Source organism: Heliangelus exortis, chromosome Z (assembly GCF_036169615.1).
Source record: "Heliangelus exortis chromosome Z, bHelExo1.hap1, whole genome shotgun sequence".
NCBI classification, from domain to species: domain Eukaryota; kingdom Metazoa; phylum Chordata; class Aves; order Apodiformes; family Trochilidae; genus Heliangelus; species Heliangelus exortis.
Window position 1 is genome coordinate 24,485,989 of NC_092454.1, and position 22,041 is coordinate 24,508,029.

General features: G+C 43.3%; 1 protein-coding gene across 1 annotated transcript in view; it reads right to left on the minus strand.

Annotated features, from left to right (window-relative positions):
- Positions 1 to 13,980, minus strand: part of CPLX1 (complexin 1) — a 96,146-nt gene extending 82,166 nt beyond the window's left edge. The window contains exons 1-2 of the mRNA XM_071730796.1: positions 13,664 to 13,980; positions 12,654 to 12,748 (exon numbers count right to left, since the gene is read on the minus strand). Of these exons, the coding sequence (XP_071586897.1) occupies positions 12,654 to 12,684 (31 nt within the window). The 5' untranslated portion in view covers positions 12,685 to 12,748; positions 13,664 to 13,980. The remainder of the gene's footprint in view (positions 1 to 12,653; positions 12,749 to 13,663) is intronic.
- Positions 13,981 to 22,041: the final 8,061 nt, after the last annotated feature.

Here is a 22,041-nt window from a genome sequence, read left to right on the forward strand (position 1 = left end):
TACCACTCCCATCACTTGGAGTCCATGCATAAATCTGGTCTTAGGTTCTCTTCACAGCTTGGTTCCTGCTGCAGGTATCTATCTAGTTAGATATCTCTAGGAAGATATATCTAGGAGTGCAACTCTACATGTCTTCAGGGATTAAGAGCTATCATCTGATCCTTTCCCTCCTTCAACTTTATAAGAGGAATTTTACTTTCCTGGTTGTTTTGCACTGAGCAGATTTGCTTCTGTTCTGTCCCCCAATCTTTAGATGAGAGGGAAAAAACAAATGAAGAAACAAGTATAAGACTGAGGCAATATTAGTTTCCATTTTAAAAAGTATTCTTTAGCATGCTACCTGGCTGTCCTGTTGTTAACCTAAAGGATATTTCTGTTTATGATGGGTTGTTTTTGGCTGGAGTTTTGTCACCTCCTTTGCAAGGTCTACCTGGAGGACTTATTTACCCTCCTGATGTCTCTGACAAGTTACTAGGGAATTTGCAGATGCCTTAAAATTATAAATAATGCACAAGTACCAGTGTGTATTATATAGTCACTTCAAAGAGAGCATAAATCATGCTGTAACTTCATTTGCTGACTTTGGGTTTATTTTGGATTTGAAGCTTATTTTAAATCATTCATAAATTAGACCATTACCTTTTTTTCTTTTACCATGTAATGCACAACTTCACATTGAATCACTTGCATTCCCTACAGCCAGCCAAGGCTATTGTGAGATGCCTGTTAAGCAAAAGCTACTAAAATAATCCCAGCCATAATTTCCAACTAACCAACAAGGCAAAAAATAAATTACTTTATCAACTCCAGTCTCTTTACATCTGCTTTATTCCCAACTGTAATACAACCAGCTATAATTGAGTTGCAGTTTAATCAACTAAGTGGGACACCCTGTGAGGAAAATGGAAAAAAAAATAAAAAGAGAAAAAAGGAAGAGAGAATCTAGGTCACTCTGTTCTTAAAACAACAAAATAGATAATTGCTTCTCTCCAAAGCACCCGTGCTGCACATAGGTATGTTTGAGACCTTATGTAACTCATACCACCTCTGGGTTAGCCAGTCCCTCTCTGATGAAGTACCACAAATGCCTCTTCCATGAACATCCAGCATTAGAGATGGCAGATCTGACTCATAGTATGGAAACAAGAAGTATTCCAACCTATGAGATTTTGAGGGGATTTTTGTGAGGTTTTGAATGAGAAGAGGAAGAAAAAAAAACAATTATTTTAATTGCACCAGTAAGAAATTAGTAGAAATGCTGGTCTTCTGCTGCTGTAGATCTCTGTCAGAAAAGTTTCAGTTTAGAACAACTGAAATTTGTAAATTAGATTATGCTGTATCACAGAAGTGCCTACAAGGGCTCAGGACCTTGTGCCGTATCAAGCCCTGGACTTCACTGGTCATCCAGAGCTTCTCTCTGTTGGCCTAGAGTAGTTCAATTGCTGTCTTTTAATCAGGACTACTTTTTTAAGCACATGAAAAGAACCTAGTCTTCCATATTACAAAGGAAAATGGACACTAAAGGGAGCCCTAAGCAAATGTCAGACAAACAGCAATACATGAACCAGCACTAATTCAGCATGTCCACAACTGCAAAAAAAATAATGGGTGTTCTTAACTCAGGGTGGCCAATTCATAATAGTTGAATTAAATACTGGAGTTAAAACAGCATTACAGCTGACATACCCTGCATTAAACCTGGAGAAAGAATTCAAGATATAAAGTAAAGTTAAAACTGTAGCAGCTTTGTCTTCATTTTAGACAGTGTGGAAGCAGAACACTTGTGTCTGTGGTGGTGATCAATAGAATTTATTTTACCTACATATTCTAAGCAGCTTCTAGCACAGCTGCCAGCACAGTAGGAACCCATGTGTGCTGTCCTGAATGAGAGAAACTGAGGTTCAGGTGGAAACAGTGCTACCGGAAAAGTTCTACCAGATCACAGACAAAAATCAAAACCAAAAGTCCTAATCAAGCTCCCTAGCCAGAGAGCCAGTCATTGTCTTCGTGGCAGAGCTCAGGCCACACAACCAGAAAAGATTAACCTAGACATAGTGTTCAAAGGGATGTGAATTGTTACAGGATCTCTGCCTGATAACATTCTCTCTGGCAATACAAGATCGCAGTTAGCAGAAAATGATAGCACATTCCAGTTCTCTTCCAGAAGCCAGCATCTTGCTCTGACCGTGATCTGGTGTCCTACCATCTGCCTGTGTGCCTTTAATGAAGGTTTCCTTTGGGTAAAGGCATTCCAGAAGTAATCAGACAGTTTTAAGGAAACTTGTACGCAAAATTTCCAGCCATGAGGACAGGGCTTCACAATGCTACATTTGAGCACAAGGGATGCAGTCCCTCATGTAAAATATGGCTCTTTTTCTGGGCTCTAAATTAGCATAAGGCATCTTCCCAAAGTGCCTACCTATGCAGAAATTTAAGTCATATCAGAATATGAGCCTAAGTGCGGGATATTTATTGCCATGGTAGATAGCAGGAGCACAAAGAGGGGAGCACAAACTGATTCTAACAATCTGTCATCAAAAGTAATGGTAAACATTGGTACTGAGGAAGACAGAATAACATTCTCAAACAACTGCCCAAAACTGGGAGGAGATTCCAGGGAAATGCATAGTTCTAAAATTATTTATTTCTCAACTGTAGTGTAAAGTAAACAAATTTCAAGCTTTCCTCATGTTTTTTAAATCTCTGCCCAGGCTGAGACATCACAGTTGGAAAAACATCCAGCTATGAGCTGCTCTACTCAAAAGAAACCTGACCAGCTATTCTAGAAATTTCTTTGCAAATCTGCTATGTACTTTCAAATAAAGTCACTTTCAATCTGAATACGATAGCTGATTTCACCCTTGTAGTAGTGAGATTATAAAGCTTTTCACCACCTGAGACTCAGTTTCTATTTCTCACTTCTTCTCCCAGCAGCAGGCTCCCTAGAACTTTTCTTCTTCCACTGGTCAGAAGCACTCTTCAAATTCTTGACTCAAGCATGTTCATGGCCAATTTATTCACTTATCCTATTACTAATATTGCTTTTCACTTTAAGTAGCTCTTCCCTCACTGCAGTGTTTATCTCTCTCATGTATTTAGAGAGAGCAGTTGTGTCCTTCTTAACCTTTTTCCACAGCATTTTAATGCATCACCCTGTAATTATAAATTTCCTGATCCTTTTAATCTGTCACTGTGCATCTTGGCTGACATGGAACAGGAACCATTGATATTTAAACTGTGCAACAAGAAAAATACAGAGGAGAAAGCTGCAACTGTCATGTGTTTTAAATACACACAATACTAAAAATAAATAAAGAAATAAAGAAAAAGAAACAAATACTTGAATGTTCTCAAGTAATATAATTCCTGGCTAGTACTGTGAACAGGAGCCACTATTTTGATGGGCTGGTACTTACCAAAACTTCTGAGTAGTTTCTCCTCCTCCTCCTCAATATTTTGTTTATTTGTTTTTATTGAGTTTGGGTTGTTTGTTTTTTAATGAGTTCTAGTTAATGAAAAAAAAAATCTGAAGGAAAACCGCAAAAAGAAACCGGTGCATTGACAAAGAACATAACATTTTACTCAGTAATAGCCACACATTTGTTCAGGGAAGAGCAGGATGCACACAGTTAGCTCCAACATGAAATAAGAAGCTGTCCCAGATTAAAAATACATGTGTTCGGACATGATGTCTCATAAACCATTCTTTCACAGATGAGGCCAGCAGTTGAGACAACCATCTCCCACAGAGTTACTTTTAACATAAAGTTCATATTTCTTTCTGTTGGTCAGCTTTGCCTGTGCTGGCCAACAAAAAAAAATAGGTAGATCCAGGGGCACGGAGAATTAGCAGTTCAGCTGTCTGCCAACATAATCATTGACACACATTTCTTCACCATTCCTTTTTCTTTAACTGTCCCTTAATTGCTTGCATTCTCTCAAGAGACAGCTCCACCATTCCAGACTTTATTTCTTTCCTTATTCCCCACAGACAAAATTTCACAGCCATTTGAATCCCAGATTTCTGTTGCAGTTGCATGTTTGACCTTCCTTCAAGGTCATTGTCACTGTAAATAAGCCACAAGACTCAAATCATGCTGCAAAACAATAAGCAGCTTCATTCTTGTAGGTACTGACAAATTCAAATGGTAAAAAAATGCACATTGAAGCCAGTAGATTACACTTATTATTTGTATTAATGAACTGCAGTGACTGTTGCCACCCAATATGAAATCAGCGTATTTAAAACTGCACAGGAAAAAAAAAAAATCAGTTCTCATATTGCACAGTGTAATCATTGATTTGTCAAGTAGAAAGACAATTAGCTTTAAAGTATTGTGTTTCTAACATGCATTGTGATATGTACCAGTGATACAAGGATCACTTGTAACCTTTGCTATGTCTGTAATTTCAGCTGCTAGCCTTTAGCAAACCACATGATCATCTGCTCAGCAACTTGTGGTCATTCTCAGCCTTTGCAGCAAAGCTCTACATCCCTTGAGACATACACTCCAGCCACTAAAGACAGTCTGCAAAAACTGCCTAAATCCAAGCTCCCACAATCAAGCTGTAAATGAGCAAATAAGGTAGCAACCATCGTGGTTATCAAAGCCATAACTTAGAAAATGTTCGAGGTTCTGTGTAGCCCTGAGCAAGTACTTGATTTCAGCACACGGAATGACAGTGCAGCGTTGCAGCCTCCCAAAGAGGAGCATCTAAGGCTGAAACAGAGTGCCCTCTGCCTCACCACTGAAAGGGAAGAGTCAAAGAACTTGGAAGAGACTCAGGATACAGTGACTGCAGCAGCTGGAAGTAGGAGTAGAAATTCTTTGAGGGACTGAAGTCCCATAGTCACCACTTGATGAACCATGGACCCCCTCCAGAGGCCGAAAAACCTGTGGATTCCTGTCCTAGACAACACTGGAACCTGTATGTGGAACCTAGAGTCCTATCCCCAGCCTCTGTTCCTTCTCTTTCCACTCTTAGCATTACCATGTAATGTTTGAAGGGGGGACCATGAAGAATATGCGTTGGCACATGGCCTCTGGCACAAGACAAGCCAGTGGCAGGACACTACAGACCTGTCCCTCTCTTTCTGCCATCCTTTCTTGATTACTGCCATTCCTCTTCTAGGTCACCTCAGCAGTTTGGTGGCCTTCAAACACTACTGGAGAACTTCTGATCTCCACACAGCTGCCACGTTTCATACTGAAATTTACCACGCAAGCGAATTGCTAATAGAATGGATTTTTGTGCAGTTGGTATTGAGTGTGTTCCAGAGTCAAAGAGGTATTTCTCTCCTCTACATGTGCAGAGAATGGAGAGCCTCTGCACAGATATCTTAGACTTTTTGGAGCCCTGCACATTACTGCAGTGCTAACACCAATAGTCCATAAATTCTTAACTTAATTCGGTGAGATTTCTAAACACATGTAGCCCTCATAGATTGATTTCACAGTTTTGTCTTTGCTTCTAATCAAAGTACAAAGCCCTCCCATCTACGTCAGCAGTCCTATCCAGACTTCTCTAATGTATACCCTTTTGCCAGCACAAGAGCAAGTGAATAGGTGTTCACAGCTAACACCTGAACTACAGTCTGTACTTCCCTCTACTCGAGGACAATCACAAAAACAAAGCAGCAGCTTGTATTTTGAGAGTCCCATTTCATTTCAACAGGGAAGTCTGAATAACTGCAATTCATAATAAATAGGACTCTTGCCCAACTGCAGATTCTGCTGCTTCCTATGTGACACAGGCCAAAAATTCAGCACTGAAGTATGCAGCTGGCAAGAAACCACTACTTTTCTCTGCCTCCACAACAACCAGCTTCAACTATGATAGGTGCAAAAAGCCCAAAACTAGAAATATTCAGGTGTACAGCAGTAGATGTTAATACCAAAAGTATGTAGAACTTCCTTCGAAGTGGATAGAGAATGAAAGAGAAGCATCTTTTGTTTTGATGTGAAGGAATTCTAGACAAATTCCTTAATTCATGTGAAATCTCATTATTTTTCCTTCTCTGAGACAGAAAAGTTCCTTGTTATCCATGTCTCCCCACTGCAAGCAAGCTCTTCACAAGCAGATGCTCAGCAGAGGAGATCACAGTTAAGCTCTTTGTGGTACAGTTATACAATCAGTAGGCTGAAGGCTGCTCTTTCCCTCCAAGGATACTAAATGAGCACACTCTGCTCTCAGTGCCAGCTTACCAATAAAGCAAACAGAACTGAGATTCCAGTAGACACAAGTGAGATCATTTGTGTTATTTTAATAGCAATAGGCCTAAAGGCAAGCAAACCTAAAAGCAAGCAAACCTCTCCTCAAGAGAGATACATAAATAATGCACCTCTCCAGTTTTTTTCCTTCTGGTTAGGAGCATTGATAGAGTAAATCAACAGTTAGTAATTTGATTCCTTGGAAGACATCTTGCTCCTTGGTTTTAATGGGAATTGCTGAAGAAAAAACTAAGCTCTATAGGCTGGTACTGGAGCATGTGGCATCAAATAAATGAACAAGGATGATTCAAGGCTTGTATGACTTAATCATCCTTGAACAGCTGTAGAACCTATGTTCTGTTCTTCTTGAAGCACTGAGACACCTTTGTGGGATTTTTACCTTCAATCCCTTTGTCTGCAACAGACATTAAGATTACACTCAATTTAACTCAATGTCTTGAATAAAATTTCTTTGCCATCAGTACACATCAGGGAAAAAAAAAAGCCTTGTAAAACCACTCCTTGTGAAAAATTTATCTATCAGATACCGATGCTATCTCTTCATCTTCAAAGTGTCATTAAAATGCATATACTAAAAACATTAGACAAAGAAAGAAACATACAGAAGATAATAAATCAACAACAAAGCAATAGTACATACTGAGGCTGTGATACATCTTACATACTTAAGAATTTATAGTAGAGAACAGTTTTTTTCGGTGGAAGGGACCTACACCAAACATGTAGCCCAGCTGCCTGACCACATCCAGGATAAACCAAAAGTTATAGCATCTTATTAAGGGCATTGTACAAACACCTCTAAACACTGAAAGGCCTGGGGCATTGACCACCTCTCTAGGAATACTATTCCAGGGTTTGGTCACCCTCTCTGTAGGAATTGCTTTCTAATGTCATGTCTGAACCTGCTCGTATGTATTTTTGAAGCATTTCCATGCACCCTCTCACTGGATCCCAGGGAGAAGACCTCAGGACCTCCCTCTCTACTTCCCCTTCTCAGGAAGCTGCAGAGAGCAGTGAGGTCACCCCTCAGCGTCCTTTTCCCCAAACTAAACAAACACAGTCAGTCCTCATAGGACACACCTTTCAGCCCTTTGACCAACTTTGTGGCCCTTCTCTTGAATTACTCAAGGACCTTCACATCCTTCTAAAATTGTGGGCCCAGAATTGACACAATATAGGTAGAAGTTATCCAAGAATAAAGCTAGGTGGGGCCATAACACATACTACATTTTACAACAGAGATCTCCTGTCTCGTTTTAGATTCTCCAGTCTGTGTGATCTGGAACCACCTGGATGGAGAACAAAAGGCTGCATGTGTTACAAATTTCAAGGATTACATGCAAAAGAGACTCCAAAGGTAAATATCAGCACTACTTGTTGGCAATACATACATCTTTTATTTCTGAGTTACAGTTTTTTGTCCTGCTCCAGAACTTCATTAACTTAAGCAGTGGAACAAAGTCTAGCTGATGCATGAGGTTCCAGAGAAGTAGACAGGCTCAGTAAAGAACTGCAAATGTGAAAAACAGAAAGTTGAGTTGGAGGAGAAGGCAGATACTTCTGTGTTTATTTCAATGTGTTTCACACCAGACAGGTTTGAATTGCCTTTTAACTGCACTCGGTCTCCCTGACTTCTTCAGGGAAAATCAAGGACTTTATCCCCACATCACAAGCAAGTAAAAGGAATCAAATATGTCAGCAAAATGTACACTTTGTAAACCACAAAGAAGACAGCTGATAAGGTGTAGTTAAACATCATTCAGGCTTATCTGGCATTCACACACACTCACATCTTCAATAAAATAATTTTAACCCAGGGGTTGCTTTTTCATATCTTATGGGCAGTGACTTGAATCCCATTATCTTCAGGACGGTTTAAAACCCTATCTACCTGCAAAAACAAGGGAATTTCCTCTGAACTGAGTTCTGTGTTATACCACCCTGAATCAAAGCTTCCAGTAAGGGACATGAAGTAAGCAGTCCCTGCTGCTGACATATTCCAGATGGCAATCTGGTGGCACTGGTCTTCTGCATACAGTATTTTAAGAAACCTTATGAACCAAAACAAGTCTCCACTGAATCTCCACAGATAAAGAAGTGAATGTCAAACAGCATCCAACGGTTCTCACCCTAAGATGTTGCTAATAAACAGAAAAACACGCCTATAATATAGCCCAGTTAATATCTATCCAGAAACTCAAATGTACCCTTCCTCCTTATGGGGCTTGCATTGTACAATGAATTCAAGGAGAACTTGCAGCAGAAAGAAATTTAGACATTACAATTTATATGCATCATTACATATTAAAGGAGTTGCATGATTAATGCACAGGCTGACATTAAGAAAAGTTACTATTTAATCACAGCTAGACATTTCACCTATTTGTTGCAATAAAAGGAGTGCATTAAAAAGGCTTTGCACAACACCATGTAATACAGTCCATGGAAAGCTGAGAAGGATTTTTCTGAGGGGGGGTCATGAAATGGTTAAAGAGAAAGATACTTTTTACAACAGAAACTAGCATTGAGCAGCCCAAAAAGCTGTGAAGATACTGATATACAGAACAGCTAAAATAGCCCTGACTGTCTCTCTAGTTATCTTCATTTAGAGAAGTGTGTGACAAGAACAGCAAAGTGACCAACCACCCTGGCGACACACCCATGTCTATGATTGCCGGTGTGGCACGGTCAGAGGTACAAAATATCCCTTTGTTGTCTCTGTTGTTTCTGTGGAAGAAGAAGTAGTAATTTTAAGCCTCTTGCTCTTTTCTTCCTGTTGTCCTACACATCTAAGCAGCATTGCAGCTGCATTCTACACCTATGGTGTCTGTCAGTGTCAAACAACAAAAGGAGTGACTCTCACACTGGGGTGCTGAAAGGTCTGAGAAGCATAAAAAAACCCACGGAAGCAAAGTGGTCAAGTAAGCTAATATTCTTATTGCTTTTTCCTGGACCATGGTCTCCACTGCTAATGAGAGGGTGAAGGATTTTACCTTGAAGGGGCCAGGGATTCACAGACACATTTCAAGCCTGTCAGCAGCCAGACAAAGATTGCGCTGCCAGCTCTCGCAGCAAAATCCCAGCACTGGCAGCACAACAGAGGACTGCCTTCTACTGCACAGAAATGGCAGGCTTCTGCAGACCCCCTTTAGCAACAAATCAGGGAAAGAACACATCTGCTTCATCAATACACAAACCTGCCAAAATGATTTCACAAAACCTAAACCCCTAGTCATAAGACTTGCAAACAAAGAAATTCTACACTACGTAACTGCCTTTCCTTACTTGCTAACTTAGCTCACCTACTTGACAAAACACCTTCTTGTCTTCTTTCCCTCTGACTGGCAAAACTCCAAGGAAAACCAAGTCTGATTGTCCTGTGCCATTAGAGACAAAGGAAATGCCTTCACAGATTGATTCAAAAGCAATGAGAGAACTTCCACAGGAGTGTTCTGCCACGGCTACTGCTTACTGGTAATTAGGCAGAGTGCGAGACCTCCTCTTCCTCTCAGGAAGGAGAGTGAGGAGGTGGTAGATCAATGATAGTTTTCTTCCAGTACCTCCTCTGATCACTCTGGTATGAAGAAACCTGGTCCCACTGTCCTCATATGCACAGCCCTCTGCAGCAGGAAAAGAGCAAAAGCACCCCACCTGCAAACAGTCTTCATACCCAGGCTCTTAGCTGCCATAAGCTCTGACCTAAGCCCCATTTTAGTGCCAGATGCTGAGAAGAAAATATGCCATGCCTGCCGTGCTCAATCAAGGAAAACTCAATTGGCCTCCTGCCATCGTGAGGTGTCCCGAGCTGAGACACTGAAAGGGTTGAGCTACCACAGATGTAGGCAGTCTTCAAGCAATACCTATAGTAACACTGATACTCTGTAAATTGGAGCGGACTTTACTGATAAAATTGTAACTTTTTTTTTTTTTTTCTTCAAGGAGTGCCAGAGGACATTTTGAGAATGAGACAGGAAATTTTGCACCATTCACAAATCCCAAGCAGAAGCAAAATTTATTCACAGGTGTAATGGGAAAAGCCACATTAAACTAAAATAAAAGAGCAATGAAATCCATAGGAAGATCTTCCTGAAACTGGGAATAATAAAATTGCTTATGAGAAGATCACACTGTGTATCCTAGCCATAGGCAAGCCAGTCACCCACTAGAGGTTTGAAGCTTTGCTCAGACTGCGCATCTCCCTTTTCATGTCAGGACTGGCATACAGAAGGTTCCAGGTGCCATAATTAAGGAGACAAACTGTAACCTTTAGTCTTGGCTTTCTGTGCCAGTGTAGCCAGATTACAAGCTTGCAAACACCTGGGCTTCAACTCTAGTGGGAAAAAAAGTGTCCAAAACCATCTTTACTTTCTATGTTATGTTTGTCCTGGGAGATCCTGGTTTTCCACTTTGAAAATATTTCTGGTTTTAAAATAGGTCTCTGATAAATAAATTTCTCCAGATAAATTTCTCTGATAAATTTCTCCAGAAAATTATCATTTTCTGGATTTTACATCACTGCAAAGACTTCTGCTTTATTGAATCAGTGGCCAAATTCCAGACTTATTTTGCTAATGCATTAAATCATCTGGCAGAAGAGCTGGTGCCCTGGACAGAATCTTGACAGACATCAGAAACTGAAGCTTCACCAAAAGAAGCTTTTTGAATTTGCCTTCTCAGCAGCTTCTATTATAATGCAAATCCTGGCTCTGGCATACAACATTATGCTAGAATGAATGTCTGACCAGAACAAACACTTAAGCACAGGCAAACACTGCTTCCAACTCAGGTTAGTCACTAAGCTGCAAGTAAAGTCATGCATCTCAGCTGTTACTTCTTTGCTGCAACCCTCCTCCCCCTGCCTGTAGCTGCAGTCTCCAAGCAGTTATTTCCCGTTCGTGGATTCGCTGGATCACCAGATGCAGTGCCTAAACCTCAAGTTTGTGGGTACACTTGTTCATATCTGTGCAAGCAACCTTATTCACACCATAACACTGCAGAATCCGCTCTTCTCAAATCTGTTTCTGCTTCAAAACAGGTACTGAAGGGTAATGATAACTACCACAGCTAGCATACAAACCATTATCTTCTCACATAGGTATCTTCATGTCTTGCTACTTTGAGCAATCAAATTTGACCCTTTTTTCTTCAATTTGATCTTCCTATTCAAAGCACCCAAACTGATACCTGTGTTGTTTGCCCTATTCTTAACTGTGAAAATTTTTGATGCTTGGCAAAAACAAAAAAACAAACAAAAATGCAAAGAAAGAAAGAAAGAAAAAAAAAATTGTAACTGAATAACAACTCCTTTGCTTTCAAAGATGAAAATTGTGTTTCCAAGTCATGAGCAAGAGCCCTGTGATAGATGTTTGAGCTGCGTATCACATCAATAACACCATGCATGAAACATTCCTACTGTCCCATGATTCTAGACTTTCTCCAAAAAAAAAAAAAAAAATGGCAAATGATCATATGACATACAGCACAAAAGATAATAATTAGAACCACCTCACTGACTTTCTCTGAAGTCAACTGTTCTACTTCTCAACAGCAGCCAGCATTCAGCATCATCTCAGATACTTTGGTTTTGACTGAATATTCAGTCCAAACAGCCCAGAAAGACAGCATGACTGTGACAGAACAAAAGAATCTCATTCCTAAATACATCTGCGTTGTTTTCAGTTTCCTTACAGCACACCATTGCCTTTCCTATTTCCCACCTTTAGGTTAAAAACAGTTCTGCATGCCTGGAAGGAAATATACTAAACTGTATAAAAGGCTGGCCTCCAATCCAGGTGGGATGGGGTGGAAGTGTGAGGTATGTGTGTGAGAGGTGGGGATAATTAATTTGTCACTGTTTTCCTGATTATCATGTCAATAATTCTTTCAAAAATAACTCTCCAAACACAAGGTACAAAAATTTCTGCACTGGCCATTTTTTTGTCAGTCTGGCCAAAATTTGGGGGAAGCATGAAAAACAGGCTTCCACACAACATACACTCTTTCTTTAAGTTTACTCTGGTTACATTTGCATGCAGCCTTTCTAACACCTGCCTGAGTGGCACGGCATAAAGCAAGATCTGCACATTATACAGCAGGATATGCAGCCATCTGGTAGGGTGCCAGAATAGGCATGACCCAGGGGCAACATACCTTGTGTGGGAGATCTCTCCCCTGACCTGGGGCTTTACTCTCTGCTTGTTGCTGCCCTCTCCTGCTCAAATTCTTCAAACACTTGTCTCTGGGTTTATTAATAAGAGACAGGCATGCCCTTCGTGGTCCTCAAACAATTCTTCCAGCTGCAGATCTTACCAGAGACCCATAGCAGACCATCATCTCTTGACAACTGCAAAGCTACAGTAGGGGTGGGGGGGTGGGGGGGTGTGAAGGATGTAAGACCCATTATGTCCCAACCACACTCACCTCCTAGAGCTTGTTTCATAACAAAATCCATGGTGATGGCTTAGGGGTGCTGCCCACCTCACATGCACAGAGACCAGGAATCCTTGGAGGTCAGCCTGCAAAAACGCACGATCAAAAGGATGCTGTCTTAGATAGAGAAAAAGCTGATCCCTCATCTTTCTTATCTCTCTCCTCACAGCTTTGCTCCCCTTGTCTAGAGTGTAGGCAAGTTTCCAAGCACCCACTTATGCAGTCCCTGGTTTTGTATGACAAGGCAGCCCCTGGCACCTGGGAAGCAGAGCTTCTCGCTGGCAGGTGGGGAACGGGAGTGAGGAGGAGAAGGTAAGGGGACAGGATTGCTCCCCCATACAGGGCAGGTGGCAGGGAGTGAGAGGGGAGAATCTCAGCGCTCCTCTGGGGTTGTCTCCTTCAGACGGGCAGGAAGGCGTTAAACCTTTGAACTTTCTCGTTCCTCCGCCCGCCTCACGGTGTTCGGAGGGATAGCTCGGGAGTGGTAGCTCCGCCGGGGACGACCGAGGGGGCGTTTGAAGGTGAAGCGCTCCGCAAGTGTCCGGGAGCGCAAGCGGGGGAAGATAGGCTACCGGGGTGCGGATGCAGAGAACGGATGTGGGGCAACCTTCCCCACCGTAACCCCTCAGAAACCTCACCCTGAAAGCCCTGAGCTCAATGCCAGCGAAGGCTGAGCCTCCTGAGGAAGAGCCGGGGCAGCCCAAGGTTGAGACCGGCCGTCCTCAAGTGCAGCAGAGTAGCCCCGCCGCGTAGGCAGCTGCCTCCCTCTGCTGGCCCCGGACGCGGCGAGCGGAGGGCTCGGCTCTGGGGCAGGCTGCCATACCCTCGGCACCGGCTGCGGTACGGGGTGAGATCCCTGCCGTGGAGCCCGCCAGCACCAGGGAGGATAAGGACTTCCTCCATCCCGCCTGCCTACACCCCTCCTCTCCTCGCTGCTCTTCGCACGCCGGCCGGCACGGCACGGCACAGCACGGCACTGCCCCCCGCCCCGGCGCCGGTACCTCGCTCGGCGAGAGCTCTGCTGAGCTGTGCTGAGCCGAGCCGAACCGAGCCCAGCCAAGCCCGTGCCTCCTGTCCTTTCCGCTCCTAGAGGGTCCGGCCGGCGCCCATGTGCCAGCGGGCTGCCGGAGAAGTTGCGGGCGCGGGATGGGGGAAGGAGAATGAGTCCAAAGCTTCTCCCTACTTTTCCCCCGCGCCCCTCTTTTTATCACAGGATTTCCGGACCATCCCACCGACACGGTCCCTCCTTCCTCCTCCCCTCGTTGCGGGAGCTGGGCTCTTTCCCTCCCCCTGCCTCCGGCTCCCCCGCCCCTTCCCTGCGCCGCCCTCGCCCCTCGATGCTGTCCGCGGAGGATGTACCCAGCGGTCCCCAGCCCCTCGGAGGGGTACCATGTATTTGCTTGCATGTCCCCCCACCTCACCCCTGGCTGTCTGCAGCAGCCAGATGTCCTTGCCCTTTGCTGTGGGGAAGCAGGGCAGGATGTCAGCCCGCTGTTTGGTTTCGCGATTGCTCCCTAGCATCTCCTTGGGAAGTCAGTGTGTTTGTGCCAAGGGAAGTCTCCGCAAATTCGGCTTCCTGCAAAAGTGGAGGTTGGGGGGGGAGGAATGGGAGGGTGCTCCGCGTCCTCTGTTCTGGGTCCTTCCCGGAGGTCCCCTCTCATTCCCTCCTCCTGGAAGGACTTGGAGGGGCAAGGAAGATGCTAGGGAGGGAGAAGAGACTTAACCCTTTGCCGAGGATTTTACTGTGGCCGGAGAAGGACAGATGGCTGTTCTGCTCGGTTCTCTCGCTGTGTTGGGGCATGGGGGTGGGGGTGGGGGAGGGTGCAAGGAGGCGAAGAGGGAAGTCTTCTCCTTGCTGTTGCCCTCTGAAGGGCGCGAGTGCAGCGATCCGTTTTCCAGTCCTGATTCAAGACGGCATCTGAAGGTGAGGAGGAAGGAGGCTTTGAGGTGGGAGCGGTATGTAGCAGAGCAATACCTCATTACGGCACCAGCACACAACTAGAGGGATGCCGGTAGCCGGCTTGCGGATGAGTGAAGAGGGGACGAGCTCTGTTGCTGATCCGCCCTCCCGTTGCCTTCAGGAGAGGTGGGACAGCAGCACCCTAAGCCACCGATATGGGGCTAAAAAGAGAGGTGGGAGGGGGCGGGGCGCAGAACTGGTTCTGTCAGAAGTGGGAGCACGGCGGTGTGGGAGAATCCTGCGGAGACTCTCGCACAGCCCGTTGGGCGGCCCCAGCTGAAGGTCAGGAAGGGCGCCGGAGCCGCACCGGGCACCACGGGGAAAGACGTGCCGGTCCGGTGGACACGGCTGGAATACCAATCCTTCTCGGGACTGCAAAGCCGGCCACCAGCGCTCTGCAGCCTGAAAAACACTTGGGTACCAGCTGCAGATGCAGGTGGGCATGCTTTTACATTCTGGACAATGCTCACGCACCTGGGTCTGCCTCGGTGCCCCAAGTCTGTCATTGTTTAAGAGGCAAGTGTCAAATGTCCTTAATAACATGCTTTAAGTTTTAATTAGCCTGAATTGTTCAGGCAGCTGGACTAGATGATCATTGTAGGTCCCTTCCACTGAACTCTTCTCTTCTTCTCTTCTATTCTGCTCTGCTTTTCTTTATTTTAAAAAGCTCCCAGAAGCCACTTTACCAATAGACACTCATATCGACCTAAGAAGCTTAGGTGGGTAGGCATGTGCTGGACTTTGACTAACAAACTTCACAATGGAAAACTTAATACCAAGAAGGTGTGGGGTACCCTCTTGTTTTAAGCCTTAACTCAGCCCAGCATTTCTAATCCAGGGGTATACTGATATATTTCTGCTGATCTTTTTTCCACACATATCGTAGCATGGCTCAGTGGACATGGCTGTGCCCAAGAAATGAATCTGTGAGCCTGCTGGAGTTGTGTAGCCAAATTTCCTGTGCAACTCCCATAGTATTTCCAGGTCTGTGTTGCCTCTCCCAAGTGCTCATATAATTTTGAACGTGGATGATAGTTTGGATCTATCATACAACATCTCAGATTCCTTTTTCATTATGCAATTTCTCTTGGAGAGAAGGATAGTATGCCTGTCCCACACAACTAAATCTCCAGGTGCACACCTTGATTTTATATCCTGGAGTCTGGGAAGGAAAGATTTACATACCTCAAACACAAGGATGAAAGAATTGTTGTTAATAGCTGAAACACTTCATTCCACAACCCAGTTTTCTACACTCTGCTTTGGGGATCCTGGGGTATGTAAAAAAATTCTTGCAGCAGACAATAGTCAGCACAGTCCAGTGGGGTTGCTGAGAAATGTCATCTTTCCTGTCCATAGGATCTTTATTAATTTTGCAATAGCAAATTCCTTTACTTGTATGCAAAGAATAAAGTGATGTCATCCACAGGGGCTTTCACAGGTCAGGCATATCAAGAAGACCATGAGAGGTCCTTGAGTTTCTTATTGACCTGTTTAGAGCTGCTGGTCTGTTCCCAGAACCAGCTGACACTCCAAAGGTCATGTACCTTTGGTACACGATTCTGTCTTCAGACTACACCCATTTTTTTCCAGTCTATACAGCTGCCACAGAAAATCAAGTGAAGCACTGAAATATGGCCCCAGAACCCACTACTTCTTAGGTCACTCTTCTTCAAGAGAAAAAAGGACAGCATCACCAAATCACAAACTGCACTCTGATACTCCTAGTCCCAGCTTCAGTACCTCTTCCCTACCTCAAAAGGACTGCCAGCACCCTGAACAGAAGACACCATCCACCACCATGGACAGAGGAGAACTGCCAGCACTTGGGAAACTCTCCTGCACCATGGATGTAGGAAAACTGCCAGAATCATGGACGTCTAGAGGAGTCCTTCCAGCACCATGGACAGAGAATACCTGCTAGCACTATGGAAAAGAACTTCCAGCAGCACGGACACAGGAAAATCTCAGCACCATGGACACACAGGTTGAGGGCAGCAGTCGCAGTCCTTCCATCGGTTTGGTTCACTGAACTCAAACCTACTGTATGTTTCTGCATGTTCTTCAGATGTCAGTTCTGGCTTTCAAAACATTTCAGAAGTCACAAACTTTTGTCTCTTCAAAAGTATTGCATTTTGTAGTTGCTGTTGTGCCACTCAGAGCAGATTTTGAGTAAGCTCTTCATTTTCCAATCAAATAGAAAAGCTCTAGATATTCTTTCAGAGAAATCGGTGTTTCACTTAAGATAAAACTGTGAAAGGACTTTTCAACCATTTGTGGTAGCTCTGAATTAAAAATTCACTTCTGATTTCTTGACTATGATGTTTTTTGTGATGGACATTTACTGCAGCTATCATGATACCAAATTCTAGCAGCCTGTACTTAGAAAACCTGAAGCAAACATGCATCGATTACTCTGTTTCCATGACATGTGGACACAGGCATTCTTTGTTGTTGTTGTTGTTGTTGCTGCTGCTGCTGCTATTGCTGTCGCCACAGGTGTCTAAGCCCGGTTTATGAACAAGCCCTTTATATGGTTTCTAGCTGCTAAACTGATGGTTTCTTATTTGTTCTTTCACTTTTTCTCTTTCCTTGCCAAACAGATTAAAATTCCCATCTCAGCAGGACTCTGATTCCTGCAAATAGGAATCATGGGCTCTTATTGTCAGGATTTACTGCTTTACATCATAAGGCCTCTTTGGCAGACAGAAGTCTACAAAGCTGAAAATCTCTCTTTAACAGCCAGGTGATCAAATAATCATGTCTTCACTCAAAGCATATAAAGCTTTTGTTGTGAGATTATTATTTCAAATATTTTTGACAGAAATTTTTACATTGGTAAATAAGAGTAGTCCACATCAGTTTATTCTACAGAAATGTGCCAGTTTACACAGAAGTTTAAAGGCAAACAAGCTAAAGAATCTTTACTTTCTTTTATGCTGTTGAGACATTCTGCTTTGATATGGCAAAAATGCTGCACTTTGGCAACGACTAAATCATTTTGCTTTAACTCTTCTATTTTAGCAGTAGGTGTCCATATACAAAACTAAACACAAAACCATAACAGATTTTATTTTTTTTTCCTCAGATTTTCCATGGCAGGGGGCATGAGTGTGGAGATAGGCTATATTTTTCCTGTTTGTTGTAGTTTAGAGTGGGAACAAGATTAAAAATGTCAAACATACTTCAGAAGAGAATTTCCATTTCCTCAGCTAGCTCTGTCTCATCACTTATTACTACTTTTCTTGGCAAAGAAAAGAAACACAGGGAAGCAGCATACTCAGATGAAATGTTAACTTGTTATCAGATACCGTGGCCTGTAGCCCTTTTTTTTTTTTTTTTTCCCATTTAAAAAGAGCAGTTTCAAGCTTGAAACACAACTTCACCTTGGTAGGCACAATTTCCCAACCATAACAACCAGCTTTTGTTACTTCTAACTTTTCTTTGGGCATGCAGTGTATGTTTGCAAATTTCTTTAGATACTTAAGATACTTGTAGAGCAGTTACTCTTAGATATGTTGTGGTGATGCTGGCAAATTACACTGTTATGATATTATGCTCCTTACACTCAGCTGTCTCCAAAGACACCTGAGTAGTTACATACAATCCAACAGCTCAGAAATCCTTGTGTCTTATTTCAGTCTTGAACTTGCTGTCCGCTACTTCACTTCAATAAGGAACATAAGCCGGAAGTAATCTTCCAGGTTGAGTGTAATTGCTGAATCAGGATGAGGTAACAAGCAGTAATTGGAAATAACATGTCTATGTAATCCATAAAATACAGACATCTCACCTTAGAATGACTTTTTACATCAGTGAAACTGAAAAAAAAGTAACATGTAATGTCATATAAATAAATACGTGTCCAACCAATTCAATCCCTGCCACTGCTCGTGCGGTATTTCTTGCATTGGTCCATTCACTGTCAATCAATAAGCACCTTCACAGGTGCTGTGCAAGCAAGGTTACATGCTGGTACCCCCACAGGAAAGAAGTTTTTCCTGATGCCTGACATGAATCTCCCCTCTTCAACTTTGAAACCTTTGTCCCTTGTCCTCTCACTACACACCCATGCAAAAAGCCCTGCTCCAGCTTTCTTGTAAGCCTCCTTCAGATACTGGAAAATCACTGTAAGGTCACTTCAGAGCCTCCTCTTCTACAGGCTGAACAACTTCAACTTCCTCAATCTGTGTTCATAGGGCAGGTGCTCCAGCCCTCTGATTATTTTAGTGGCTCTCCTCTGGACGTGTTCTCCTCTGAACTATGTCCTTCTTATGTTGGGGATTCCAGAACTGAACACAGTACTCCAGGTGGGGTCTCACAAAAGCTGATCAGAGGGGGAGAATCACCTCCCTTGACTGGCTATCTATACTTCTTCTGATGCAGCCCAGGACCTGGTTGGCTTTCAGGACTGCAAGTGTTCATTGATAGCCCATGTTAAGATTCTGGTGCACCATCACCCTAAGTACTTATTTTCAGGGCTGTCCTCAATCCTTTCTCCTCCAAACCTGCATTCATGCATGTGATTGCCTTGACCCAGGTGTAGAACTTTGCACTTGGCCTTGTTGAACTTCATGCAGTTTGCACAAACCCACTTCTCCAGCCTGTCAAGGTCCCTCTGCATGGCATCTCTGGCCTCCAGTGTGTTGACTTCACCACACAGTTGGGTGTTCTCAGCAAGCTTGCTGAGGGTGCATTCAATTGCACTCTCCATATTGCTGACAAAGATGGTAAATACCAACCCTTGAGGAACATCACTTGTCACACACTTCCATTTGGACACAATTGATCACATTGAACACAACTCCTTGGGTGCGACCATCCAGTGAGTGGTCCATCCATCAAATCCATATTGTTCCAGTTCAGAGAGCAGAATGTCTTGTGGGACAGTGTCAAATGCTTTGCAATGGTCCAGGTAGATGATGTCCATTGATCTGCCTTTGTCCAACAAGGCTGTGACCTCATCATAACAGGTCACCACATTACTCAGTCAGAACTTGCCCTTAGTAAAGCCATGTTGTCTGTCACCAATCCCTCCTTTGTTACTCACATGCCTGAGCAGACCTTGCAGGAGGATCTGGTCTATGATCTTTCCAGGCACAGAAGTGAGACTAACTGGCCCTGGGTCTTCTTTTTTTTAATTTTTTAAGATGGGGGTTATGTTTCCCCTCTTCTGTTAAGCCCGTACTTTGCCAGACTGCCACAACTTTTCAGACACGATGGACAGTGCAATGGACAGTGGTTTTGCAACTTCATCCTACCATTCTTTTATGAGCTGTACACATATTTTCACATGCAACTGTGGTTACAATGACCACCTGAGATTCTTTTCTCAACTGACCACACCCTGACAGAGCTAGATTGCCACCTAGCTTTTTTTTTTTCACCATTGGACTTTTCTTTCTCTGATGCATAAGTTACTCGGTTTGAAAATGTCTCCACTGGACCTACATTCCCTTCAGAAAATACTATGGTAGTCCTCTGAGCAGGCCTTAAATGAAAAGTGACAACAATCAGCACATGTTGGCTCCAAGAATCATGAAGAAAGCAGAGTCTTAAAGGTAGACTCTGCCGTTTGGAGAAGTGCCTGTAAATAAAGCTTAATCAAGGATGTGAAGGTCAGAGGCAGACTTTTCTGCAGTGATCATGAGGTAGTGAAAGATCCTGCAAGGAAGGAACAATGTAAAAAGCAGGATCACAAACCTGGAGTTCAGGAGATTACGCTGTAACATCTTCAAAGATATGTTTGAAAGAATCCCAGAAAATATGGCCCTAGAGAAAAGAGGGGCCCATGACAACGGGTTGATGACCTCAATGGTCTGCAGAAGTGAACAGAAAGAAATTCTATGAAGTTCAGCAAGGTGAAGTCCTGTGAATAAACACAAACACCAGTAAGCACCAGTAAGCATGCAGTTCTAGCTGGGGGCCAACCAGCTGGAATAAAATTTTAGCAGAGAAGGACCCTGGCGCCCTGGTGGACCCCAACCTAGCCATAAGCCAGTAATATGCCCTTGCAGAAAAGGTCAGCAGCATATTGAGCTGTATTAGAAAGAGCACTGCTAGCTCATTGATGATCCTTCCGGTGTACTCAGGTGAGACTTTATCCGAAATGCCTGCTTCAGTACTCCCATTCCAAGACAGTACAAGGTCTTACTACAGCAGACCCAGAAGAGGGTCATAAAGATGACTAAAGCACTGGACCACATGTAAAGCAGCTGAAAGAGCAGGGACTATTCAGTCTTCAGGGATCTTATCAATTTGTACAAAAACCTGATGAGAGGGAATAAAAAAGAGGGAGCTATATAGTTCTCAGTGGTACCCAGTGACAGGATAAGAGGCAGTAGTCACAAATTAAAGCATGTTATTCAATCTCAACAGAAGAAAACACATCCATGAGGAAGCTTGAACTCTAACCAGTTGCTCAGAGGGGTTGTGGAGTCTTCATCTGTGGAGATAATAAAAATCTGACACATAGTCCTGAGTAAGCTAGTTTAGGTAATCCAGGTTGAGCAGGTGGCTTGAACTAGATAGTATCAAGAGGAGGTCTTCCAACCTAAATGCTTCGGTGATCCTCTGATGAGAGCAAGGACTTTGGATTGGCTGGAAGCCATGAGCAAACACACATTGGAAGGAGTCAAAACTTCCTGTGGACTGCAATGTGAAACACTTCAGAAACTCCTCCACCAGCTCTCAAATTTAAAGGTGGCTCGGTTTGTTTTTACTATTTTATTTTATCTTTATTTTATTCTTTTTTTCTATTTTATTTAAACCATAGTTCTAATTGGATTTTATCCCTGACTCTGTTTTTGGGTTTTTTTGTTGCAGATATGGTGGAATAGGCTGTTCACATCCAAAGAGGACAGCTATCAGTGATAATAACTATTGCCTGCTTATCACAGAGCGAGTATGTGTGGCTATGATTCCTGGCTGTAACTGAGCTTTGTAGCCCCTCATCCTGGTACTATCCTAATGGAAAGTAGTTTTTTTTTTCTCTCTGGCACAAAAGACCCTGCATCTATAACACCTCCTCTTATTTTTCAAAGGATATTGAATGAGGTCCTAACAGTGTGGATGAAACCACTCTAGTGCACAGCGAGTCCCTGTTGAGTATACACTTACAAAAATGTTCCCTTGACTTTTCCTAGTCAAGGAATTTTGTGAAAGTGAAAACAGCTGCTTCTCTTCCAGCACTCAGACCAAAGCATTTTCACCAGACCCATCAGTTGCAGATTCTCCCTCCTTCAGACCCTGTGCAAATAATTTACTCTCAAGTCAGCATACAGATTAAGCCAGAAGCTGAACATGAAGAAAGTAATTGTATTTTTTCAGTGTGGCTTCATCTGCTTCAGTGAGAAGATCTACAGAAAAGGAGGCCAGTTTTTGAAGAAATATGGACTCCGTCTAGATGAGTGCATGGTA